The sequence below is a fragment of the Capricornis sumatraensis genome, chromosome 9, assembly GCF_032405125.1.
Source record: "Capricornis sumatraensis isolate serow.1 chromosome 9, serow.2, whole genome shotgun sequence".
Taxonomy (NCBI): domain Eukaryota; kingdom Metazoa; phylum Chordata; class Mammalia; order Artiodactyla; family Bovidae; genus Capricornis; species Capricornis sumatraensis.
Genome location: NC_091077.1, coordinates 108,581,175 through 108,608,787, shown reverse-complemented (window position 1 = coordinate 108,608,787; position 27,613 = coordinate 108,581,175). Strand labels below are relative to the sequence as shown.

Genomic DNA, 27,613 nt, shown 5'->3' with positions numbered 1-27,613 from the left:
GATGAGATGGCTGGATTGCTTCACCAACTCAATGGATGTGAGTTTGAGTGAACTCTGGGAGTTGGTGATGGGCGGGAAGGCCTGGTGTTACGATTCATGGGGTCGGAAAGAGTTGGACACGACTGAGCAACTGAACTGAATTGAACTGAGTCTTACATTTTAGGTCTAGAGTTCATTTTGAGTTTATTTTGAATAAAGGATAAGGAAATGTTCAAATTTCATTCTTTTAATGCACCTGTCCAGTTTTTCCAACACCGTTTCTTTCAGAGACTGCCTTTTCTCCATTGCATGTTTTTGCTTGCTTTGTTATCAATTAATTGACTATCTGTGTGTAGGTTTCTTTCTGGGCTCTCTATTCTGGCCATTGATCAGTATGTCTGTTTTTTTTTTTTTGTTTTTGTTTTGTTTTTTTGCCAGTACTATATTGCTTTGATTTCTTACCCCAGTTCAATCCCTGGGTCAGGAAGATCTCCTGGAGAAGGGAATGGCAACCCACTCCAGTATTCTTGCCTAGGAAATCCCATGGACAGAGAAGCCTGGCAGGCTACAATCCATGGGGTCACAGAGTCTGACATGACTGAGTGACTAACCTTTCTTTAGTATAGTCTGAAGTCAGGAAGCATGATACCTCCAGGTTTGTTCTTTTTTCTTAAGATTGCTTTGGCCATTTGGGATCTCCCATAGTTCTATACAAATTTTGGAATTATTTGTTCTAATTTTGTGAAAAAGATCAGTGATATTTTGATAGGTATTGGATTAAATTTGTAGATTGCTTTGAGTAGGCAGGATGGAAATTTTGATGATATTCTTCCAATCCATTGTCACAGGCTGTCTTTCCACGTATTCATATCATGTTTATTAAGTTCCTTCACCAGTGTCTCATAGTTTTTAGAGTATAGGTCTTTCCCCGCTTTGGTGAAGTTCATTCATGGGTATTTCATTCTTTTTGATGTAGTTTTCAATGGGATTATTTTTTTGCTTTCTCTTTCACATAGTCCATTATTAGTGTATAGAAAGCAGCAGATTTGTGTATATTAATCTTGCAGCCTGCAACTTTACTGAATTCAATTATTAGTTTGAATTGTGTGTGTGTGTACTTTTAGGCTTTTCTATATATAGTATTGTATTACCTGCAAGTGAGTCAGACACAACTTAGCAACTAAACAACAACACTTGCAGGTAATGAGAGTTTCACTTCTTTCCTTCCAATCTGGATGCCTTTTACTTATTTTGTCTGATTGCTGTGGCTAAGACTTCTAGTACTATGATAAATAGAAGTGGTGAGAGTGGGCGTCCTTGTTACTGATATTAGAGGAAAGGCTTTCTTTTCTTAGCCAGTGAGTATGATGTTAGTTATGGGTTTTCATAAATGGCCTTTAGTTTGCTGAGATATTTTCCCTCTATACCAACTTTGTTGAGAATTTTTATCTTGGATGGGTGTTGAATTGTGTCAGCTGCTTTCCCTGTGTCTACTGAGATGATCACGTGGTTTTTATCCTTCATCTTGTGAATGTGGGGTATCACGTTGATTGAGTTGCTTAAGCTGAACTATACTTGCTTTCCTGGAATAAAATCTCACTTGTTCATGGTGCATGGTCTTTTTTATGTCTGTTGAATTAAGTTTGCCAGTATTTTCTTGAGGATTCTTACATCCATATTCCTCAAAGACAGTGACTTGTACTCTCCTTTTTTGTGGTATCTGGTTCTGATATGAGGTAATGGTGGCCTTGTTGAGTGAATTTGGGAGTGTTCCTTCCTCTTTAGTTTTTTGGAATAATTTGAGGACAGGTATTAACTATCCTTTTCATATTTGGTAGAATTTTCCTGTGAATATGTCTGTTTCTGGAGTTTTTTGGAAGATTTTTGATTCCTGATTCAATTTAATTTCTAGTAATCAGTCTGTTCAGATTGTCTGTTTCCTCCTGACTTAATCTTGATAGATTATAGGTTATATGTTTCTAAAGGTTTATCCCTTTGTTCTTGGTTATGCAATTTGTTGACATTTAACTATTTATAGTATTCTCCTATGTTTTCTTTCTCATATTATTTGTAACTTCTCTTTCATTTCTTATTTATTTGTATCCTGTCTTTTTTTCTTTTTTATGAGCCTAGCTTCAGGTTTATCAATTTTGTTTATTTTTCAAAAGAAAATCAGCTCTTGGTTTCCTTGATCTTTCCTGTTGTTTGATTGGTCTATAGTTTATTTATTTTCTTATTACCTTTGTTATTTTATTTCTTCTGCTTCCTCTGGGCTTTGTTCTTTTTCTGATTTGTTTAGATGCTCATTTATTTCAGATTTGTGTTGCCTCACGAAGTAGGCCTTATTGCGAAGCATTTCTCTCTTGGAAGTGCTGTTGCTGTGCCTGCAGGTTTGGGAAAGCTCTGTCTCGGGTCCATTTGTCTGAAGCTCTGCTCTGACTGTCTCTTAGGTTTCTTGGTTGAGCTGCTGATTTTTGTTAGCATGTCAGATGCGGACTAGTCTCCACGTGTTTCTGTCTTTCCCATTTTTCTTCTTATAATTGTTTTCTAGTTTCATTTGTTATGGTCAAAAGTGATACTTGATGTAACTTTTATCCTCTAAAATTTGCTGAGACTTGTTTCTAGACCTAGTACATGATCTGCCCGGGAGGGCTTTCCATGCGCCCTTGAATCCAGTGCATATTTGACTCTTCTGGATGAAATGTTCTGAAGTATCTATATCAAGTTCAACTGGTCTACTATGTCATTTAGGACCAGTGTTTTCTTATTGATTTTCTGCCTGGATCTCTGCCCATTGATGTGCGTGGGATGCCAAGGTTTCTACAACTACTGCTTTGTTAATTTCTCCCTCTGTGTCTGTTAACATTTGCCTTATATATTTAGGGGCCTGTGTGTTAGGTGCATGCATGGTTACGGATGTTACATCCTCTTGTATCCACCCCCGAGTCATTACATAATGTCCTTTTTAGTCTTTGTTATAGACTTTGACTCTAAAGTTTACTTTTCTGATATGGTTATTGCTCTCCTAGCTTTCTTTTCACATCTGTTTGCATGGAACATATTTTTCTGTCCCCACTCTCAGTCTGCATTTGTCTTTAGCTGTAGACTCTCTTGTAGGCAACATGTAGCTAGGTCTTTTCTTTTTAATCCAATCAGCTACCTTATGTGCTGTGATTGGAGAATTTAATGCATAGACATGTGAAGTGACTATTGATAGTTATGTACTTGGTGCCATTTCATTACTTATTTTCTGGTTGTCCTCTATCCTTTTTTTAAAACTGGTTTTGTGCCCTTCCAGGAAGAGAGTTCGTTATACCATTTCATCCTAGCCTTTCTGCTTGTTTATTTTGGAGTCACGCAGTCTTTTATTTGTTACTCCAACGTTTCAGAAGGAGCCCTTCATTATCTCCTTCTAATGTAGGGAGATTTATGTTTTTCTGGGCCATGAAATGGTCTTATAATATTTTAGCAACTTTTATTTCTTTTATACACTTTTCCTGTTGAGCATTTAAGGTGTGTTTCTCTGGATGTGTTTCTGTATGTGTATGCTGTGTGCACGTGTGTGTTTACAGATGCCAACATATTAATGTTTTATACACTCAATATACTTTTGCTTTACTGATCTATTTACTTGTTTCTTTCCTTACTTTCTCTTCTTGAATTGTTGGCCTTCTATACGGGATTATTTTTCTTTTGCTCAAAGAAAATCCTTTCATATTCTTTTCATGAGCATTGGCTGGTGGCTAATTCTGTCAGTTTTCGCTGACAGAAGGGTTTTATTCAATTTGATTCTAAAGGTTTGTTGGCCAAGAATTCTATTTTGGTATGGATAGGACCGAGTGTCTAACCCGTGATGTTTATTCTTTTCCTGTTTAATGTTTGTCCTTGCATCATTTTATGACTTTAGTCACCAGACTTTTCTGACTCATTTTTAGCTAGGATATAAGTTTTTAAAATATGTATTTGCGTGGCTGTGCCGCACGTGGGACCCGTCTTCACTGTGGCACGTGAGGTTTTTGTGGTGGTTGTTGCAGCATGTGGTATCTGGTTCCCTGACCAGGGGTTGTACCCAGGCCCCCTGCAATGGAAGCGTGGAGTCCTAACCACTGAACCACCAGGGAAGTCTCAAGGTAATGCAGTTTTCATGTCAAGTTACATACTAACATGTCTATACTAGGTTCAGTACTAACAGTGTCTAACCTAACTCCTTTACATTCTCCAAAGCTAATTATTCAGAAGATCAAAGTGATTGCTATTCTGTTCAGTAGCTCAGTCACGTCTGACTCTTTGTGACCCCGTGGACTGCAGCACCCCACGTTTCCCCATCCTTCACCGTCTCCCAGGGTTTGCTCAAACTCATGTCCATCAAGTCAGTGATGCCATCCGACCATCTCATCCTCTGCCATCCCCTTCAGTCTTCAGCCTTCAAGACCCAGCATCAGGTTCTTTCCAACGAGTCAGCTCTTTGCATCGCGTGGCCAAAGTATTGGAGCTTCAGTTTCAGCATCAGTTCTTCCAGTGAATATTCTGGGTTGATCTCCTTTAGGATGGACTGGTTGGATCTCCTTGCAGTCCAAGGGACTCTCAAGAGTCTTCTCCAACACCACAGTTCAAAGGCATCAGTTCTTCAGCGCCCAGCCTTTTTTATTGTCCAACTCTTTCATCTATACATGACCACCGGAAAAACCATAGCCTTGACTAGACAGACCTTTCCAGGCAAAGTAATGTCTCTGCTTTTGAATACACTGTCTAGGTCATTGCTTTTCTTCCAAGGAGCAGGCATCTTTTAATTTCATGGCTGCAGTCACCGTCTGCAGTGATTTTGGAGCCCAAAGCGGTTAGCATCTGAGCAGTTCTCAGGCTTCCTCTCTGCCATCCCCGAGCAACACTCCGCTCTTACGTTACTCCTGTGTGACCTTCTAACTTCCTTAAACTCTACAGCTGAAGCTCCCTTTTATACTTAACTTTTCTCGGGAAAATGATACTCATTTATTTTATATTTTAAAAGTCTGCCTGTTCTTAAGCAAGCTAATAATGGAACTGTGGAATAACTTAAACAACGAAATCACATATATGAATAAAACAAAGCAAGATGATTTCAAAAGAATGAGCACATTTGGTCTATAGGTATAATATGTGAAAGCAAATATGTTGAATTTATTAAAATAGTACTGTCTTGTCTGAGTACTCTGTACACAATGTATCTTTATAGGTTTAATTTTACAGTAGAACATAAGCATTATATAATCAAGGTTTTCTTCCCTTTTCTTTGGCCCTATAATGGCAACACATTTACAGAAATAAGATAAAAAGGTTAATTACTTGTTCCTAAATATCCTCAATTTTAAAAAATCAGTCACTGATTCCCACATTCTGTTGAACTGCATGCATTACTGAGCTGGTGCTTCCCCGGGGGCCCATACGGTCTAGAATCTGCCTGCAGTGTAGGAGGCCTCCATTCGATGCCTGGAAAAGGGTGGCTCCCCACTCCAGTATTCTTGGGGTTTCCCCGGTGACTCGGACAGTAAAGAATCTGCCTGTAATGAGGGAAACCCTGGTTCGATCTCTGGGTTGTGATGATCCCCCGGAGAATGGAATGGCAACCCACTCCAGTATTCTTGCCTGGAGAATCGCATGGACCGAGGAGCCTGGCGGGCTACCATCCATGGGGTCCCAAAGAGTGGACAGTCCGCAGGTCACAAAGTGCTGGACACGACTGAGTGACTATCCCTTTCACTTCACCTTCACTTTGGGGAACAAATTCTGTAGCATAAAATAAAAACTTACTTCTACAAGTGGTAAAACTTCTGTTAGTCTTCAGATCTTTCCTCACTGCTCAACATGAACAGAGAACATATCAAAAAAGCCAAAAAACAAAACTATACAGTAAAGCCTTGCACCTCAGATGCTTTGACCTAAAACGTTTATCCCACTCTTATTTCAGTTAATGCAGACAAGTGTGATTATAGAAAGCCTTTGCTTATTCTTTCCTTCCTAATCCCTTGCTCCCAGATACTTGCTTCATGAAAGGTAATCATCATATTACCTACACAGGGTGAATCACAGTGTTAATTATAGGCTACATTAGAGTGGGAAGGATTTATTTCAGAAGGATTGATGATACTTGTATATTTATGGAATTAAGAGAGATTTTATCTTTTTACACTTTAAAAATATATATGCAATTCATATGATAATCTACTGAATTCAATAATTTAAGGTTTATATTTAATACCTGAATTTATTACATCACTGGTAAATCCTTTACTGTGTTATGTACTTTCATGTCTTATTTTTTTTTAATCCATAATAACATTCTATCATCTGTAATTCTTTTTCTATCTGTTCACAAACTTTGATGCTTAATGGAGGTTAGATGAGAAGTGAGATATTTAGTAGCATATTTGAAGTGAAAAACATTTCTAAATAGATCCCTAAACATGAGCCCTTTATCTGACAAATTCAATATAAACCCAACTGTTGCCTGAGTATTTGGGAAAGAAATCAAAAACTGTCATATACTCACAGCGGCATAATAAACAAATGTTAATTGATGTGCTTTGTTTGAAATACTTCCAGGGAGACTTGCAATGAGCAAGGCTCCACTGTATAGGCAATTCAACAGCATATGCTGACACGTCTAGGAAAAGTCATCGTGTGTAAATGCTTTCTGCCATCTGTTACATGACCTAAAATATCAGAAGGAAACATGTATAGCTGAAATGGATGCGCGGCTTTATTCAGAGTACCTTTGACTCATTAGGTAAGCACTTGGTGGTTAACATTTCATGGTGAGATCTTTAAAATGAAATTTGTTTTTACTCTTAATGACATTTCCATGCTCCTGATGCGCTCTATAGAGCAGCAAAGCAGAGTGACAGCAGTGTTTGTCTCTGTTCTCTCAGTACCTCTCTTTCTCTTCCCCCACATGTGGTTCTTCTGACATAAATGAAAACTCTTGAGTGGGGAGACGAAGATGCATTTTTGGAAGTGTATAGTTTCCTTAAATCCTTATCAATAGGATTCCAGTGAAATAGACACGTTTTAAGAAAACAAAAATATTTGTAGAGTTTTTACAATGCGCCAGCTGCTGTGCTAAGTATCTTGCCTAATGTAACTCACCTAGACCTCATAATTCCCACCACCATCACCACTCACACAGGTGAGGACCTGAGTCTAAGCAAGATCAAAATGAGTGAGCACTGTGGATGCGCCTGTGAGCTGAACCCACGGGTTCCGTGTCCTCCTGCCCCTAAAATTAGATAGAATCAAGAAACTAGCATTTATTGAAGGACTTCTGTGTGTCAGACACGATGCTAGAAAATACATTCAGTTCTTGTGTTTAACTTTTACAGGCGCCCGGGGAGGAGAGGAGTGTTATCATTCCATTTTAAGAATGGAGAAACATGAGCAGAGAGGCTAAGTAACCTGCGCAAGGCCACTCACTTTGTAAAGTGGGAAAGGGACACTCCCATCTGGTCCTCTTTTTAATCCACTGCAATAGTGGATTCTAGACTTTAATACATTTAGGAGCATGGCCTGAAATTCTCTATTTACAGCATGCCCGTCAGTTCAGTTCAGTCACTCAGTCAGGGCCGGCTCTTTGCGACCCCACGAATCGCAGCATGCCAGGCCTCCCTGTCCATCCCCAGCTCCCAGAGTTCACTCAGACTCGTGTCCATCGAGTCCATGATGCCATCCAGCCATCTCTTCCTCTGTCATCTCCTTCTCCTCCTGCCCCCAGTCCCTCCCAGCATCAGAGTCTTTTCCAATGAGTCAACTCTTTGCATGAGGTGGCCAAAGTGCTGGAGTTTCAGCTTTAGCATCATTCCTTCCAAAGAAATCCCAGGGCTGATCTCCTTTAGAATGGACTGGTTGGATCTCTTTGCAGTCTAAGGGATTCTCAAGCGTCTTCTCCAACACCACAGTTCAAAAGCATCAATTCTTCTGCGCTCAGCCTTCTTCACAGTCCAACTCTCACATCTATACATGACCACAGGAAAAACCATAGCCTTGACTAGACAGACCTTAGTCGGCAAAGCAATGTCTCTGCTTTTCAACATGCTCTCTAGGTTGGTCATAACTTTTCTTCCAAGAAGTAAGCATCTTTTAATTTCATGGCTGCAGTTACCATCTGCAATGATTTTGGAGCCCCAAAAAATAAAGTCTGACACTGTTTCCACTATTTCCCCATCTATTTCCCATGAAGTGATGGGACCAGATGCCATGATCTTTGTTTTCTGAATGTTGAGCTTTAAGCCAACTTTTTCACTCTCCTCTTTCACTTTCATCAAGAGGCCTTTGAGTTCCTCTTCACTTTCTTCCATAAGGGTGGTGTCATCTGCATATCTGAGGTTATTGATATTTCTCCCGGCAATCTTGATTCCAGCTTGTGCTTCTTCCAGCCCAGCGTTTCTCATGATGTACTCTGCATAGAAGTTAAATAAGCAAGGTGACAACATACATCCTTGACGTACTCCTTTTCCTATTTGGAATCAGTCTGTTGTTCCATGTCCATTTCTAACTGCTGCTTCCTGACCTGCATATAGGTTTCTCAAGAGGCAAGTCAGGCGGTCTGGTATTCCCATCTCTTGAAGAATTTTCCACAGTTTATTGTGATCCACACAGTCAAAGGCTTTGGCATAGTCAATAAAGCAGAAATAGATGTTTTTCTGGAACTCTCTTGCTTTTTCCATGATCCAGCGGATGTTGGCAATTTGATCTCTGGTTCCTCTGCCTTTTCTAAAACCAGCTTGAACATCTGGAAGTTCACGGTTCACGTATCACTGAAGTCTGGCTTGAAGAATTTTGAGCATTACTTTACTAGGCATGACAATAATCATGGTCTGAGGACCACAGGTTTAGTACCTGCCGTCCTCCTTTGTGAGATTTTATAACTCCTGGAGGAAATAATCTTTGAGACCACCTGTGAGTCACTTTCATTTGCATTTTGAACTTTGAAGAAAAAGTATATATTTTTTCACAAATAAGTTAAATGTTCTCAGCTCTGAGTCCATTTAAGGATAAGAGGAGGCCAAAGGCAGAGAGGAAGAGATGGAGAGAACACGTGCTGCAGACTCTGCCGCAGAGCCTCAGCACCCTTCTTCTTTCCCTTTTATTCTCTCACGTCAAGGGGAGTGTGAATTAGCCTGAATTTTAGTGTGTTTACTACAGTTCCATAAATACTGATGGAAAATGCAGAATGCTGGACAGGATTTTATTTTCTTTTGTGTTGCTACTACATCACAATTCTTTGGGTAATTTCACCTGCTCTGAGTTATCCATCTTCTTGCCAGCCTAAATGAATCATGATTTTTCCCATCATTATGCCCAAAATAAAGACAGAAGGATGAAAATCTGACCTTGCATGTGGCTACAATCTGTGTGTGAGAGAAATATTCTTCAGGAGTACCACTTTTCCTATTTTAATACTAAATCAGTAAAATTAGCATAGGTAATCAAAAATTGCCATGTTTCTTAATAAAATGTATCAAGTTTCAACAATGCAATAGGAAGAATCCTGAATTTTAAAGCCTCCATGGCATTGTTAAACAATAGAGACACATGATAAGGATGTTAATGTATAAAGATGGAATTTGGGGTAATACTCACTGGTAGATGAAATAGTAATTTCGTGATTTTGGAGTCTGCTGTGAAAAGTGGTCATTAATATTTGGGGTAAGTTTACTTCTAAGATGTATAGATTTCACATTAATGCATCATTTGCATAAATAAATTCAGCCTCTGAATTTTAAAATGAGAATAATAGGTCTTCCCTGGTGACCGTGTGGGTGATACTTTGCACTTCCAATGCTAGGGCATGGGTTCGATCCCTGGTCTGGGAACTAAGATCCCACATGCTCTGCATTGTGGTCAAAAAAAAGGAAAAGAGAAAAAACAGGATAATAGCTCAAGAAGAAAGAAGATTCTTTAGAGATTACTCCGGAAGTATAATCATAATCCTATTTGATAAATTTGCTAATATAAAAGTGACTATTACCCTGTCTTTGGCTGAAGAGGGTGAATCAAGGCTTCTCTAGGTTGGTGGTGGGAGCAGCTCATGAAAGCCCGAGCATCGCGTCTGTCTTGGGGCACCCCTGAAAGCACTGGTGCCTGTTGAGCATCTCCCTGTTGGCTGCACAGGCCATCTCTGTTGCCTAAGTGAACCCTCACAAAGCTCTAAGCAGTGGCTATTATTCTCTCTACATCACAGGAAAAACACGGTGGAACCAAACTGAACCCAAAGTGTAGACCAGGAGAGGTTAGCTACTTTCTGCAAGTGGCATCCTTGATAGCTAGACCTGATTTCAGATCTTTCTAACTGCAAAGTCCACCTTCTTTGCTGACTTCTTCCTGCAAGAAAACAAACAAAACCTTTTACAGATAAGGCCAGTATGCTTTTGACCAGTATTTGATACTACATTTCCATAAATTGAATGCCTTGGAAATCACTGAGGAAGGAAAACTGACCTGAGCTTTCAAGTAGGGAACCACGGTGGAGGCTGTGGCACTGTCTTCATGCTGCTCTGAGAGGGAGCTGGCCTCTGGGTCTGTGACCCGTCCAGGAGGGAAGAAGGCAAAGCGCAGCCAGGCGAGATGGGGTGAGAAGGGCGTGCAGATTCCGTGACGCTCAGCAATGCTCCCCTGGAAACGAGGTAGCTACCAGAAATCATGTGGTGAGAAGACACGATTTCTGTTGGTTTGTTCATTCACTCAGACATGTATTCATTCATATTCTCTTAGCAACGGAAGAGCTTAGTCACATGTTTGTGCAACTCTATGGTGTTATTGATTTTGAACTACCTTTTCTTATGAAAAAATTAATCCACAGAAACGGAGCAGAATAAATAGCCCAGGTATTGTGATGACCATTTTATTGATGGGACATGCAGACTTTGAGACCTTGAATAATGTCCTAAAAATCATAACAGCTCCCGAGTGCCCTAGGCACACTTAACTGCTTGTTTCAATTTGAATGCTCTTTCCATGAGCTTGATCTGGTTAATAAGCAAGAGACGCAAGTGGGAATAGTATAAACCGAACAGTATACTGATTTCAACATCCAGAGATAATGGAAATCAAAGATATTTAAGAGTAGGTATATATCAATAAAGGCTGGTGATAATGTTCCTTTTCTGAAATAGTGAAAATATAGCCCTCTTTTTAAAGGTCAGCGTTGACTTTCTAGCACTTCGAGGCCGCTTCGAGTCTCCATTTCATTATTTCGATGCTTACACGCTCACATGGTCTCCACCACGTCCTTTTTATGCGTGTTTTGCCTGTTATTCTTTCTTATCCTTTCAGTCTTATGTATTATTTACTTTGCCTTTTTCTGTTTTCCTCACTGCTTTAAACCTTTACGTTTTCAGTCTTTATCATAAGATTGTTCTCATTTTTTCCACTGTAATTTTGTCTAGATAATGAAATCATTCAGTCATGTCTGACTCTTTGCAACCCTTTGGACTGTAACCCACCAGGCTTCTCTGTCCATGGGATTATTCAGGCAAAAAATACTGGAGTGGGTTGTCATTTCCTCCTCCAGGGGATCTTCCTGACCCAGGGACTGAACCTGTGTCCCCTGTGTCTCCTGCATTGCAGGCAGACTCTTTACCCACTGAGCCATCAGGGAAGCTGAGATAATGCAATCACTTCAGTTCAGTTCAGTCGCTCAGTTGTGTCCGACTCTTTGCTACCCCATGAATCACAGCACTCCAGGCCTCCCTGTCCATCACCATCTCCCGGAACTCAGACTCGCGTCCATCGAGTCCGTGATGCCATCCAGCCATCTCATCCTCTGTCATCCGCTTCTCCTCCTGCCTCCAATCCCTCCCAGCATCAGAGTCTTTTCCAATGAGTCAACTCTTCTCATGAGGTGGCCAAAGTACTGGAGTTTCAGCTTTAGCATCATTCCTTCCAAAGAAATCCCAGGGCTGATCTCCTTCAGAATGGACTGGTTGGATCTCCTTGCAGTCCAAGGGACTCTCAAGAGTCTTCTCCAACACCACAGTTCAAAAGCATCAATTCTTCAGTGCTCAGCCTTCTTCACAGTTCAACTCTCACACCCATACATGACCACTGGAAAAACCATAGCCTTGACTAGACGGACCTTAGTCAGCAAAGTAATGTCTCTGCTTTTGAATATGCTATCTAGGTTGGTCATAACTTTCCTTCCAAGGAGTAAGCGTCTTTTAATTGCATGGCTACACTCACCATCTGCAGTGATTTTGGAGCCCCCAAAAATAAAGTCTGACACTGTTTCCACTGTTTCCCCATCTATTTCCCATGAAGTGATGGGACCGGATGCCATGATCTTCGTTTTCTGAATGTTGAGCTTTAAGCCAACTTTTTCACTCTCCACTAATAGTTAGTCTTTAAATAGTAATTTCACTGTGCTAGCCCTAATCTTGGAATCCTAAAGAGGTTATTCAGATGTTCATACAAAGAAAAACATTTTTCATTCTTCATTTTCTACCGTAGGATCTACAGATATTTAAAATGAATCCCGAGTGACTAGCAATGAGCTGCCCGAAGATGGATAATATTAAATAAAACTGTAAAAACAAATAAAAGGAAGCAGTTCCTAACTAGTTATGAGAAAGAGTTTTTAATATTAACATATTGTGAACACTAAAAAACATAATACATGACATTGTGAAACTTACATCTTCATTTATTTGAAGAAAATGTACCTTTAGCTGTTTCAGAAGAAGGTATAATTAAAAATCAGTCATGGATATTATTGGACATAAATAAGAAAATTCAGAAAATTGCTCTTACCTGAATAAAAATTGCTTAGATATTCTGGAGTTTGTGTGTGTGTGTGTGTGTTTCTGTATTAGGGCATAATTCAATATAAATCTAAACCCTGTAACATTTCCAATACAAACGAACTATAAAGCCCTTTTTGTATTTTACTTAACTCAGATTTCATGCTATAGAAATTTTCTGTTGACTTCAAGGAAAGTTTAGATTACACAGAGAGAAATGAAAGTCTGACCTAATAAAACATTTGTATTACCAATGCTTCAACTGATTGCTTACTTTCTTGTTAAGTAAGTATTATAAATGCTTATGAAACTCTTGTATGGGAAGTATATAGATTTAAAATAGAAATTATATCATTACATTAAAAAAATTTCAAGACCAATTTCCTTCATGCTTAATAGTTTTTTTTTGGTTGAAAATTCTTCCTTCGATTTTTAAAATCTTTTGAGAAAATGCATTTTTCTCCTTTAAAGCTTATTTTTATTTAATAGGAAGAATATTTCTTTCCTAGTCAAAGAAAATAAATATGTATTTTACCTTTTATTTAATAACACATTATTTTTTCTCTCATTTAATTCTTTGTCATTACTTTTTTTTCTTTCTTTCTTTAAACAGGCAGAGATAAATGACCCAACTGATCCTTTCACAAGTTATAGTACAAAAGTTTCATCAAATATAGGGGATGAAACTTTCTCCAAATATATAGGCTGGAGAATTGCCAGTGTGCTTTCCAAGCTGTTCTTCCCTTCCATGGATGCCTGTATTCTTTCTCTGAAAAGACCAGTGATGAAACGGTATCAAAGGAGAGATGTGAACAAAACGCAGGATTCCATGAAGAAGCGAGTTCTACGTTTTACTGTAAGGTAAGGTGATGCAATATTCAAAATATTTCCGTTATTCTAACATAACATTTTGGAATCCTATGAATTACCCATAATCATGTGCCACTTTATATAACTCAGTTTTCCTTTTTGATTCAGATCTTGGCTTCATCACCTTCTAGAAATTTTATCTAGATATTTTATCATGAGCAAGTATTCCTTTCTCAGAAAGTGTTTCCTCGTGCTTAAAATAGGTATTATTGTGTAATATAAATCACTGTTTTATTAAAGTGAAAGCTTCTCTTCCATAGTGACCTACATTTGCCTAGTTTACCCGTATTTCTCCCTATTATAACCACTGTGTATCCTTCCAAGGTCTATAAATTATTAATGTAAGAAATGATGAGTACATTTTAAATTTTCTCTCCATTTTTGATTGTGGTTTATGGATTTCTTAAGTCTGTTTAGGAAAATTCTTTCCATTTTGAGATTAAAATATTGTCACATTTCTCCTAGTGTTTCTTTTTCCGTTTTAAAAAAAGTGCCTTGCCGAGGTATGCCTGACGTGCAAATGTGATGCTTACAAACTGGTAGGTATGCAGTTGGAACCCATTCTAGCACTTGCGCCATAAGTCTATTCATCGCCTCAAAGTTTTCTTCTATTCTTCTCGTTATTCTTCTTAAAAACAATTATTTTCAAGGTGCATTTGAATTTTAGTTAGAAATTTTTGTTTTAAGAAAAGCTTTTTCTAACATTTCAGTAACATTCCTTGTTGCCACCGTGTCCTAAGCATGGTTTCAACTGCAGACAGACTTGTGGAGACGCTACAGGATGCCCTGCCCTACTTTGATAAATCAGTATCTGAGTGAAAATGGACGGGGTGATGATGGTGCTTCTTGTGATACCGGAGTTTCTAGTGTTATCATTTTATGAAACTGATGCCTTGATATTAATTCCAGTTAAGCTACACTTACAAATAGCGTTTGAGAGTGCTCTGACATTTAAACATGGATTACGGTTTGTAGTCCCCAATTCAGGCTCTCACATTTTTATCAACAGCTCTCGTTTCCTTCCACTGGTCTATATTTTCTCTGTCTTCAGACATGTTTTAATGATGCGAAAGTAAGCCGAAGCGGTGGTGGTGTAGCAGAGAGAATATTAAAGTCGCGTATCTTTCCAGTGCTTTAACAGACATCGAGCTGTGGGAGTGTCTTCCTCTCAATTTTAGGAGTGGGGTATGGCATCTTCTAGCACTCTTAAGGATTTATTTTGGACACTTTAATCATGTGATTTTTTTTTTTTTTTTGGTATGTGATGTGACGTGTTGATCCGTGTGGTTATTTAACGTCCCAACAATGTTTTTTGAGTAATCTATCTGCCGTCAACATCTTTCCTGATGTTAAATCTCTATAAAATATGAAATGCCCATTTCTTTTCTTTTTCTATATTCTAAAGTAATTTTAAAATTACTTTAAAGGATAGTGAAGAACAGTGAGGGGAAAGGAAGAGACAGTGAAAAGGCGGATGGGGATGCACCCGCTGGGACGCAGTAAGGAAGGGGCTAGAGAGACAGGGAAGCCTGTTGGGGATGCTTAAAAGCGCCGAATCGAGAAATGAAGAGTAGGAGCAGGAAGGAAGGGGAAAGAGGTTGAAAGCAAACGGAGAAGATGCACAGAAGGGGCGAGCTGCGCTGAGGCTGGAAAGCACAGCGGGGGCAGATGTGGGGCTGGGGACCGGGAGGAGGCTCCGCCGAGTCAGAGACGGAGACGAGAGGCCAGGGGCCGCATTAGGGCCCCGGAGCCCGTGGGCACCGCAGGACTGGGGCGTGCGGTGTTCTCAGAGCCCGGGTTCACTACACAAGTGAGACTCATTTGCCACTGACCTGTGAAAAAACCATCTCCTTTGTGCATTTTTATTTTTCCACAGCTCATTACAGCCTCTAAAAATCAGTCTCTGACTAAGAATGAGAGCTGAGCTGCCCTCTAGCAGAGGCCCCTCAGGTTGGCACAGGGCACCCCTCACATCGCATCCTTCTTGCAATGGAGCACGGCACAGCGCCGCCTGTAGCTGTGCGTATTGCCAGCTCCAGTTAGGGGTCAGCTCGTCCCGGGTGCAGCAGATGTGAGTGGAGCAGGACTGTAGCTCAGTGACTGCAAGACAAAGGCTAGGTCAGGCCCAGTTGAGTAGTCTTTACTGTCTATTAGGGGTATGGATAGACCTGCTTGTAAAGAAGTGGCTGAAAAACAAGTTTAACTCTTAGCCATGAAAAGACTCTGATGCTGGGAGGGATTGGGGGCAGGAGGAGAAGGGAACGGCAGAAGATGAGATGGCTGGATTGCTTCACCAACTCGATGGATGTGAGTTTGAGCGAACTCTGGGAGTTGGTGATGGACAGGAAGGCCTGGTGTTGCGATTCATGGGGTCGCAAAGAGTCGGACACGACTGAGCGACTGAACTGAACTGAACTATGCGTTGAAAAAACGGCTCTGGCCCACTAGACATTACCCGCGGGCAACGTCGTTTCTCCCATTTGCTCGATTCTCCGCTGAGTCAGCAGTTACGTGGCAATAGCTCCTATCTCACCACCTCCTCCCGCGTTCCGGTCCGCAGACCGGAGTTAACGCGATCACCGTCCTGTAGGTCAACCACAAAGACACAGTTTGCAGCCCACTGTGTCCTTAGCTCGTTTTCACCTTTGGAGAGGCCTTCTTGCAGAGTCCTATCGTCCGTTCCTCACCAAGTACTCCTAGAAATCTCCATTTTGTGTTTTCATCAAATAGCAATGTGTAAGAAGGCCGACATTCCACGACTCCTATGGAAGACGGGGCACATCCAAGAGGTAGGAAGGTGGGAAATTTACAAGCATATGTTTCTTTATTGCTCTGGAGTCCTAAAGTATGCTTATTTCAGTGTGAATGTTCATTAGTAAGGAGAAGATAGGAGTTTCCTTATTGCTGACCTATAATTTATTTCCTAAAATATTTTTCCTCACTTGTGTTCTTAGCCTGTAAAATTCTCTCTAAATGGGAATTCTTTGTTTATATGTTTATAAAGATATATGTATTGCTTTGAATGATATAGATTCAACTTCTTTCCTTTACAAAATTTTTCAAAAGAAAATTCATTGTTTTCCTTCTGTCCATTAAATTTGGGAGGTTTTGCTTTTTCATGGTACATGCTGTTCTTCCCCTCAGCATTTTATAAAAAATGAGAAAATCATTATGTTTCTTTACTACAAAAACAGCAGCCCCAAACTGAGGCATCGATGCTTCGACTTCAAAACGTTGTTGTTGTTGTTGTTGTTTTTCCCTTTTCTTTCTTTGTCAGTAAAACTATCTTCAGTCTACTTTAAGGCTGAGAATTCAGAACTCTGAAGATTAAATTTTCAAAAACCAGTCTCAACATTTATACTTTTTGGCTTCTGAGGTTTCTTGGAGGTGTGTTTTCTAAGCTTCTGCCTTGAATCCCTAAAAATTCACAAACAAGTAATTATTTGCACTCATGTAAAAAGACGAGGAGAATATTAACTTAACACTTTATCTCTGATTAGGCTTAGTTTGCTCACCAATTTTATATCAGAAGATTTCATTCATAAGACCCACACCTGGAAGAGAGCCCAGATGAAACTCACAAGAATGGGCTGAGAATATCCATAGGTATACAGGCAGGACATTTTACATAGCTGACTTCCTCAACAGAGCAGTCCTTCCGAAGGCTACTGCGTTTCCTCTGCAGCCTCCTTTATTAAAGGAGCCAGTTCCAAGGTAGGGGACTCAGAGGAGCTAACATTTACTGAATGGAGACACGGTGGGGGGAAAGAAGGGTACTGCAATGTCGCATTGGAGAGGCTTTACTGGAGAGACCAGTAAAGATGCTTGAGAGTCCCTTGGACTGCAAGGAGATCCAACCAGTCCACCCTAAAGGAAATCAGTCCTGAGTGTTCATTGATGTTGAAGCTGAAACCCCAATACTTTTGCCACCTGGTGTGAAGAACTGACTCATTGGAAAAGACTCTGACACTGGGAAAGATTGAAGGCAGGAGGAGAAGGGGATGAAAGAGGATGAGATGGTTGGATGGCATCACCAACTCAATGGACATGAGTTAGTTTGAGTAAGCTCCGGGGATTGGTGATGGACAGGGAGGCCTGGCGTGCTGCGGTCTGTGGGGTCGTGAAGAGTCGGACACGACTGAGAGACTGGACTGACTGAACTGGAGAGACCAGTGGTGAGCAGTCCAAAAGGGCAGCTGGTCCCCATCTCTCACTGTCCCCGGGAGGGATGCCGAGTCTGGGGAAGCAACTGGACGTTCAACTGGGTTTGCATTTTGTGGGGAGAGACACTGAGTGACTGGTACTCTGCTTTTTAATATAAGAGTGAAAATTAGCTTCTCAAGGAAGAGATACACATTTGGGTTCAGTTGCCAAGTCTCTGAGGTGGCCATGCACATGTGTATGCTAAGTCACTTCAGTTGTGTCTGAATCTGTGCGACCCCAGGGACTGCCCCCCATGCTGCTCTGTCCATGGGATTCTCCAGGCAAGAATACTGGAGTGGATTACCATGCCCTCCTCCACCGGATCTTCCCGACCCAGGGACTGAACCCGGGCCTCTTACATCGCCTGCACTGGCAGGCGGAGTCTTTACCACTAGCATCGCCTGGGAAGCCCCTGGGCATCAGCTGGAAATGTCAGATGCTTAGGACTTGGGCCCTTGGGAAGTGCTCTTAATCATTGTGATAGGAGGCCATTTGGCTCCTCAGGAGTTGGATGTACAGGGTGGGAGACTTAGAATCCCTAGTTCTAGTAGACAAGTTGCCAGACTATTCAGGATGAATCTCCAGTGTGAAAGCTAGGCACACTGCTTGCCTCCCTAGCTGAGTGCATTTTATAAACAAGGCGCCATGCTAAGCAGTACCCTTAGATGTAGACAGGATTGTTATATCCATTTTATATATCGTTAAAATCTCCATTTTGGAGACATGATTACTGGTGCCCATATACGTATAACTGTTAAGTGCTAAAGTCTGAACTTAAACGTAAGCATTTAGACTCCTGAGTCTACTGTGTGGATTTCTTCCCCTTGTGTGGACTTATTTCGTCTGATGGCAAACCCTTGAGCTGTTGTTAAAACAGCGACAGAAACAAAAAACTTATCTTGTCATAAGAAAAGACTTATAAGAAAAGTCGTAAGTCATAAGAAAAGACTTATGAATCTGTTTTTCAATTTCTGTACTTGGTTTTCAGCACTTGACTTCGATTGAGGAGCATTTTTAAATTATCATTTCCTTACTGTGTGGGGTCACTGTTGCTGTACTGGGCCGTCTTTAGCTGGGGCGGGCGGGGTGTGCTCTGGGTGCATGCGGGCCTCTCTGCAGAGGCTTCTCCCGCTGCAGAGCCAGGCTCGCGGCCATGGGTGTGGACAGTTGCGGCTAGAGACTCCAGAGTGCTGGCTCAGTAGTTGTGCCGAGCTTCGCTGCCCTGCGGCTTGTGAGGTTTTGCAAGATGAGGGATCACACCTGTGCCCCCTGCATTGCAAGGCAGATTCTTAACCACTGGGCCACCAGGGAGGCCCTAAGGAACATTTCCTTCTTCCTGTGCCCTGCATCTCTCTAGCTTAGTATTAGGAAATCTGTGTCAAAGAGGAGTTTTCTATTAATTAGTATGATTTTTGGCTAAAGCCAATGGAGGAAAATTATAAAATTAATCAAATATGTTAGCAATATATTTGTGTATTAATTTATTTTATTGATTTATATATTTATATATTATATAAATATAATTCAATAATTATTATATAAATAAATATATAATATATATTTTATATATATATTTTTTTTTGAGAGAGAGGGAGATATTTTAGAAAGGAGCACTCCAAAGGATTCTTAAATGAAATACCTTAAACACATCTGTCTAGTTCTGCTTCATGCAGGGGAAAAATGTCTGCGCCTCCTTTATAGAATATCAAGGATGTTTATCTTACAGCCTTTTTTTCCCTGATTGATTTAGAGTAAGTTACTTAACTTCTTTGAGCCTAAGGCTGCTAATCTTTAAAAGTGTGAAAGCTGTGCGTTCTTCTCGGCCTGGTCCTTAGGAGAGCAGGAGAGAATGTGTGTAACGAACCTGGACGTGTTACAGCTCCTTATCCTACTGTCCTTTCACTTAGTAGATTTTCAAAAACATTTGTTTCCTTCCTAATATGATATTCATTAATGTAATTGTAATAAATAATAAATGAAAATTTTACAGAAAGCTATGAATTATTGCTAGCAACTTTTCAAAGAGAACATCCACTTTCCTTAATTTTTAGCTTTTGGCTATGTTTCGGTTCCCTTCTTGTGTCTACTTTTTGAATTAAAACACAATTCAGATGCGGCTCCAAGTCGTGGCTGCATCTTGATGGTCCAGTGCCAAGACCCGTTATGGATGGAACCTTGATGGTCCCCTTGGCTGCTGACAGTCTTCAGCTGGAGGGAAATAGAGAGCATGGCTAGGTCTTCAGAGGTGGGCACCTATGGTCTGGACTTCTGTGACACATTTTATTATTAAAATATTGGTTGGATGATCACCTCACCTTAGTCCCCTGCACTGGCTGTGGCGTGAGGCTGTTCCTTTTGGCACACAGGCTTTACTCTGGTTGTGGGCGTGCACGCCTTGTTGCCCCAAGGTCTGTGGGGTCTTAGTTCCCCAACCGGAGATGGAACCCGTGACCCTTGCATGGGAAGGTGGGTTCTTAACCTTTGGACTACCAGGGAAGCCCTCAGATAGCTCGCTGAAAGTGTTTCTATTATTTTATGGATTTTTATGATTCCAGCACCCTATTGGGAGTGAGGTCCAGTCGCCAGTGACGGGACTGTGCTTAGTGCTATCCGTTGCCATACGACTGGTTCACCTCTGGTCTTTCCTGACCTTTCCTAGGTCAGTCCCCGTCTGTCTTAGGTTATTTCCTCCTCTTTTCTGCCTTTCCAGTGGAGCCTTGGTCTGAACAGGAATTTCAGGTATTATTAGCGGGGCCATAGCTTTAGCAGCTGCTTTCACTGCAGCGGCTTTGTGCTTAAAAGACAGGTGTCTGGCTTTAATATGATCAACCCAAGAGTTCTCCATTCACAGGAATACGGTGTGATGCAGAATCTTAAAACGTGGCGCACTTATTCAAAGGATCTGGGTGAGATGTGAAAACATTCTATGTTTCAAATACAGATCAACTAGAATAAGAAATGGCAGCCCAATGGGAAGACAAAAGTTGTGCGACAGGAACAAAACCACAATCTGCGGGAGTGTTTGTGTGCTTTGTTTTACAGGCATTTTTCGCTGCTTTTAAAGAAAAGGACAATATTGTTTAGCCCATGGTGAACTTCCTTTGCAGTGGTTGGCAAGTGTGTGTTGCCTGCGTTAATCAGAATGTAAACTTGGATTTGACATTAATCGAATTGGGGGTAGTCATCCCACTTTTTAGAGTCTCAGAAAATATGAAGTCAATCAGTTAAAGGGTTTAATCTTCCCCAGTCTCTAAATGTCTCCTTGATGGGATCAAGTATTGTTCAGCACATGACTCTGAAAGTCTTAGTGCCCAGGACAGCTGCTTTCTGTCTACCTGTCAGAGCAGGTGTTCCTCTCCAGCTAGCCCGTTTTTCCCTAGGCTGTCTCTAGGTATGGATTTAAACGGTTGGGAGAATACAGAATCCCTAACACAGGCGGTACTGTCCTTCAGTAAGCGGCAACTGGGCATCTCTGCGTGCAGCCACTGTTAGGCACGAGGAAGACAGGCAAACTCTGCTTAAAAGGGTAACTGATGGTTTCCTGCTCAGAATGACGGCTGTGCTTCTAGCATATTGGATTTCCACCATAAAGACATGTGGAGCTTTGCACTCACAGTTTTCTATATCTTCAGTTATTCATTGCAATTCAGAACACCTGACTTATATTAGACTTTAATAAATAATTATTCACTAACTAATGCTATGGAGAAGGCAATGGCACCCCACTCCAGCTCTCTTGCCTGAAAAATCCCATGGATGGAGGAGCCTGGTGGGCTGCAGTCCATGGGGTCGCTAAGAGTCGGACTCGACTGAGCGACTTCACTTTTGCTTTTCACTTTCATGCATTGGAGAAGGCAATGGCACCCCACTCCAGCACTCTTGCCTGGAGAGTCCCAGGGACTGCGGAGCCTGGTGGGCTGCCATCTATGGGGTCGCACAGAGCTGGAGACGACTGAAGCGACTTAGCAGCAGCAGCTAATGCTAGCAGGAGGGCGCAGGATGTGCCGAGCCTCCACTGGCAAAGAAGTAGATCACAGGGCGTTTGAGGAACCAGAACAGCGGTGCAGCTGGGTCGCTGAGACCAAGAGGGATGAAGCTGGAGAGCAGCTCAGGGCTTCCAGCTTCAGACTAGGAGCCACAAGAAGGCACCGAATGTGTGTTATGTGGCAGAGGAGGGAGTGAGGGGTGGAGTTTGTGTGCGTATGTGTTTGAGGCTGTGACATGATCACAGATGTGATATGCCCTGGGCAAGTTGCTTGACTTCTCTGAATCTGAGTGTCTTTGTCTAGAAAATGAGGGTCATTATAGCACCTTTCTTGTCGGTGCTGATGAGAAATTAATGAGATAGTCAATTAAAAGTGCTCCCTATAGTACTTGACCACAAAATGTTCATTATTTGTATATTAAATAAATATATAGTGGCATAACTATAAATATAATAAATATGCTGATATAGTGTTGATCAGTATGTATTCTTTTGTCTGTGCTGCGTCTTAGCTGTGGCTCATGGGGTCTTCACAGTAGCATGCGAGCTTCTTGTTAATAGTTGTGGTGTGCATGCTGGATCTAGTTCCCTGACCAGGGATTGAACCTGGGCCCCTCGCATCGTGAGCATGCACTTACCCACGGGGCCACCAGGGAAGTCCCTAAGTATATTAATTTGATTATGTAGCATAACCAACTTCACTATTTCCATTGCTGGCTCTGTTACGCTGGAAAAGTGCACAGGTCACTTTTGCAATATAGCACATACTAGGTTGGTGGCAATTCAAACGGAAAGGAAGAAGATGGATTTGCGTGGGATTTGGTAGAAAAAGCAGTAGAATTGGCTGATGATTAAAAAGAGTAGAGTGGCAGGAGGTGTGGGGAGGAAAATGTCTTTTCCAGGCTGAACACCAAGTCCGCTAGCAGCGCGGTTCACCGAGGCGAGGAGCGATGGGTGAGGCGAGGTGTGCTTGCGGTAAGGGAAGATGCTGAACTGGAAGCTATGCTTTTGAGGTCTCCCATCACTTCATGGGAAATAGATGGGGAAACAGTAGAAACAGTGTCAGACTTTATTTTTGGGGGCTCCAAAATCACTGCAGATGGTGACTGCAGCCGTGAAATTAAAAGACGCTTACTCCTTGGAAGAAAAGTTATGACCAACCTAGATAGCATATTCAAAAGCAGAGACATTACTTTGCCGACTAAGGTCTGCCTAGTCAAGGCTATGGTTTTTCCAGTGGTCATGTATGGATGTGAGTTGGACTGTGAAGAAGGCTGAGCGCTGAAGAATTGATGCTTTTGAACTGTGGTGTTGGAGAAGACTCTTGAGAGTCCCTTGGACTGCAAGGAGATCCAACCAGTCCATTCTGAAGGAGATCAGCCCTGGGGTTTCTTTGGAAGGAATGATGCTAAAGCTGAAGCTCCAGTACTTTGGCCACCTCATGAGAAGAGTTGACTCATTGGAAAAGACTCTGATGCTGGGAGGGATTGGGGGCAAGAGAAGGGGACGACCGAGGATGAGATGGCTGGATGGCATCATGTGCTCGATGGACATGAGTCTGAGTGAGTTCCGGGAGATGGTGATGGACAGGGAGGCCTGGAGTGCTGTGATTCATGGGGTTGCAAAGGGTCGGACATGACTGAGCGACTGAACTGAACTGAACTGAACTGAAGTGGAGAAGTCACACAGGCCGTGAGTTTCACAGTTCTGTGTGCGATTCAGGGACGAAGTCTGGGCTGAGTCCTTGCGTGAAGGTGAAGACTAATGTCACGGGCACAAGCGACCGCCGTGGTAAAGCGCATCATAAAGGGAGAGGAGGACCTGGGGTGGAATTTTGAGGAATGCCACCAGTTAACCTCTGGAAGGAAGAGGGTCACAGCAGAATGCACAGCAAACCAAACCTTAGATATAGCCAGAGAGGGTGGGTGACTTAGAACAACCTGAGAAAAGTTTATGGGAGGTTCCCGTAACTAGTACACACGCGCATGTGCAGTCGCTTCGTCATGTCCGGACCCTTGGACTGTAGCCCACCAGGCCCCTCTGCCCTTGGGATTATCCCGGCAAGGATACTGGAGTGGGTGGCTGTTTCCTCCTCCGGGGATCTTCCCGACCTGGAGACAGAAGCCATGTCTCCTGTGGCTGCTGCACTGGCAGATGGATTCTTTACCACTGAGCCACCTGGGAAACCCGATTAGTATGCAATAGTGCTTTAAAAATTTAAGTGTATGGAGATGTTGACTTCAAAGATAGAGGAGAATTTTCAAAATAATCTACCTAGGCAGTGATAGAATCTCTCTCTCCGAGTATCCCTGAGCGTCGCTTTCTGCTCACTACACAAAAAGTACAAATGCAGATAGAAGGCAAAAGAATTGCAAAGAGTTGATGACTCATACGTCCAAAGACCATGCAGTGTCTACCTAACGAGGAGAAAGGCAAGTGCCAAACCAATGCATGAAACTCTTGAAGTTTGTAGACAAGATCTGTTGGTCAGGAAGGGCAGTAATACCATCAACTGTATATATGTATATCTTTGACAGAAATGGATTTCTAACCTCTAAAGAAATATTTCCATGTATCAAAATTCCAAGAAATAAGAAGTGAGATTATCACTTAGAAACAAACCTTAATGGTCTTTCTAGTTATTTCATGGGCTTATAGGGCCTTTTAAAAATTTTGCCACTCTTTCCATTAAAAAAAAAAAAAAAGATTCATTAATGCTCTATTTATATCATGAACAATGGTGCAGTGTGTCTCTTCCATCAGTTTATCCAACAACCAAAGACAAAGATACACATTTAAGAGATTAATTTCTCCTTATCGTGCTTTTAGGTCCATTTTCAATTGGGAAAGTAAAACTCAGACCAAACAAGTTAGCAGACTATGTGAAGTTCATGCCAAGGACTGCAGGGAAATCAGAGGTCTCAGAGCAGATTCGAAAGCCCTTCCACACTGGTCCTGGATGTTCTGCAGGAAGATACCAGGCAGGAGAGTGAGAGACGGGCTGTGAATGTATGAAAGTGTGTAACACATCTATTCCGTGCATGTCTTCATTACCCCGAAACTACAGTGCTGCTACATTTTTAGACTTTCTGCGTTTGTTCAGACATTCGGTGTGTGTTGCATGTATTTTCTTACCAAGCCTGAATTTTCACATTGTAAATTCCTCTTTCATGTTTTTTTCTTTCATCTTCTGCCTCCTTCTTAAAGGAGTGCATCCATATTCAATACTAATCATGCTTTATGTCTTTAATAAATTGTCATATCTATTTATCATTCTGAACAGCTTCCAACTTCAACACCAACTCTGGCACTGCAATATAAGATCGGTAGTTGCTAAGCATCCATCATATCTGAAGTGATATGTCATTAAATTCTTGGCTGTTCACGATAGTTCACTAACCCAAGTCTTGTTGAGTTAGAACTAATGTCGATTGGTCCCCTTTCTGTTTTATCTTTTCCTACATCGAGCTATTCAAAGGAAAAAGCCAATCTTTAATTAAAATTTTACTAAACCATTTATACAAGCAAACCAACACTGCCACACAGAAGTCTAAGCACAGCTGGTTGACAAATCAACCACTGATTAGCATACTGATATCTAGCAGGGAAACCTTGTGATAAGTGAATTATAGCAAGCAAACAAACAAAAAAAAGCAACATGTAATGCTTTCTGTAGTGTCTTTTCTTGCTGGGCTATAAATAGCATATGTTACAGCTAGTATGATTGTTCAGGAGTCCCTGTCTAAAGGACAAGCATTAAATTAAAAAAAGAAAAAAAAGACATACTCATCCTCACAAATTCCCCAAAACCTATGGGTTTTATTCCTGTAATGCTCACCTTCTGTCCATGGATAAAATATAGGAAGAAGGACAATGGATAGTGAATTCCATCTGGCACTCAGACGACTTCCTGACACAACGGCATCTGGTTGGGAGAGGAGCTTGGGGAGTGACCCAGCCCATGGCCTTTGGGCAGGTCGTTAGCTGGGATCTGGGCAGCACCTCTGTTAACATCTGCCTGTTGACTTCTGAGGTGTTTTAGTCAAGTTGTTACTGTTGTTCAGTCGCTCAGTCATGTCTGACTCTTTGTGACTCCGTGGACTACGGCATGCCAGGCCTCCCTGTCCATCACCAACTCCTGGAGCTTACTCAAACCCATGTCCATTGAGTTGGTGATGCCATCCAACCAGCTCATCCTCTGGCATCCCCTTCCCTTCCTGCCCTCAATCTTGCCCAGCATCAGGGTCTTTTCTAATGAGTCAGCTCTTCCCATCAGGTGGCCAAAGTATTGGAGTTTCAGCTTCAGCATCAGTCCTTCCAATGAACACTCAGGACTGGTCTCCTTTAGGATGGGCTGGTTGGATCTCCTTGCAGTCCAAGGGACTCCCCAGGCTCTTCCCCGGCATGTCAGCGTGTCAGCGTGTCAGCGTGTCAGCGTGTCAGCGTGTCACATGTCACAGCGGTGGTGGTGGAGCAGCCAAGGGGCCAGCGGAAGGGGCGGCAGAAGCAGCAGGGAAACCAGCTGGACAGGCCCAGGCTTCTCACGCCGGCACGACCCTCTGCTTCATTTCAGCCCTCTTTTCTATATTCATCTGCTGTCCTCAGTCATCGCTGAGCACTTTGCGGTCACACAGAGTTCTAAACACAGCTGGCCAGAGAATCACCCCCACGGTGAGCATCCTGATGTCAGAGACAGAGGAGGTGACAAGTGCGTGCACGTAACAGGAGATGTCAGCTGAAACAATTCACAAGTTTCCTTGACCCCTTCTCTTGTTCCACTCCGTGCACTGCTCTATCAGTGATCCCAGTGTATGAAAATCTCTAAATCCTTGATGCTAGAATGTCCGTCGATTTTACACATGGTCCCAGATAGGACTGGCACGTAAGTGCTAGTGCTATAAATTCTTTTCACTCCTGGCTCAAGAAGCAGTCACTTTAGCATTGTATTTCAGTGTTGTGTTGCCACGAGGTCAGATACATTCAGATATGTTCAGGAGTATGACAAAGTGATAAGCCCCAAGTCATGGTGATGTGGCTAGAAGATATGAAAAAGAAGCATGTAAACATTTGCGGGGAGAACCTACAGACAGGACACTCTGGGGAAGAAGATACTGAAGCAGAAACTCTTAAGAGAGAAGAGAGAAGGCGTTTTCTTTCTTCTCTTTGCATAGGCAGGGATGCACCTAATCTAATCATGACTCAGTGGGATTTCCAGTCATCAGAAATGGAAGTTATTCCCATTCATAGGCTGTGTGGCTGAGCAAGCCTCACTGTCAGAAAGCGTCCCACTTCAATTGTGGCTCTGTGGTACCACGTGAATGGGAATTGGACAGTTCATTTGATTGATGTAGACACGCAAAGGTGGCAGTTCAGACCCTTGAAATTCCCTTTAGGACCTGAATGATCCTACTGGGCTTTCTCAGTGACTCACACAATGGGATCGTAGGAGTATTTTCCCTTCAGTGTGCGGACAGCCACCTCCTATACTTTTCTCAGCCCACTTGCATTTAGATTATGTGGGAGGCTAAAATGATGAGAGGTAAAATTGAGGATAAAATATATTGCTATTTTCAAGTTCAAGTAGATTTTCAAAATAACTAGACAGCAATCTCAGAGACAGCAGGCAGGCACCAAACACAAAACAAAAGCCCGTCATCCCCATCACAGCAATGTAAGTGTGGTAGAAAAAATAGGTCAGTTTAGTAAGAACTGGAGCCTGTAAGGTGTGATCGAGAGTGCACTTCTTGTTTTGTGTAGCTGGAACCGCAAAAGATGACTATGGTTGGCACCGCCTTGGTAGAAAACAGGT

At 41.9% G+C, this 27,613-nt stretch overlaps 1 protein-coding gene across 1 annotated transcript in view; it reads left to right on the top strand.

The window, feature by feature from the left end:
• The window catches only part of TMEM232 (transmembrane protein 232), a 227,000-nt gene that overhangs the window by 102,449 nt on the left and 96,938 nt on the right, over nt 1-27,613 (top strand). Inside the window, exon 11 of the mRNA XM_068981134.1 lies at nt 13,360-13,607. Coding sequence (XP_068837235.1) covers nt 13,360-13,607 — 248 coding nt within the window. The remainder of the gene's footprint in view (nt 1-13,359; nt 13,608-27,613) is intronic.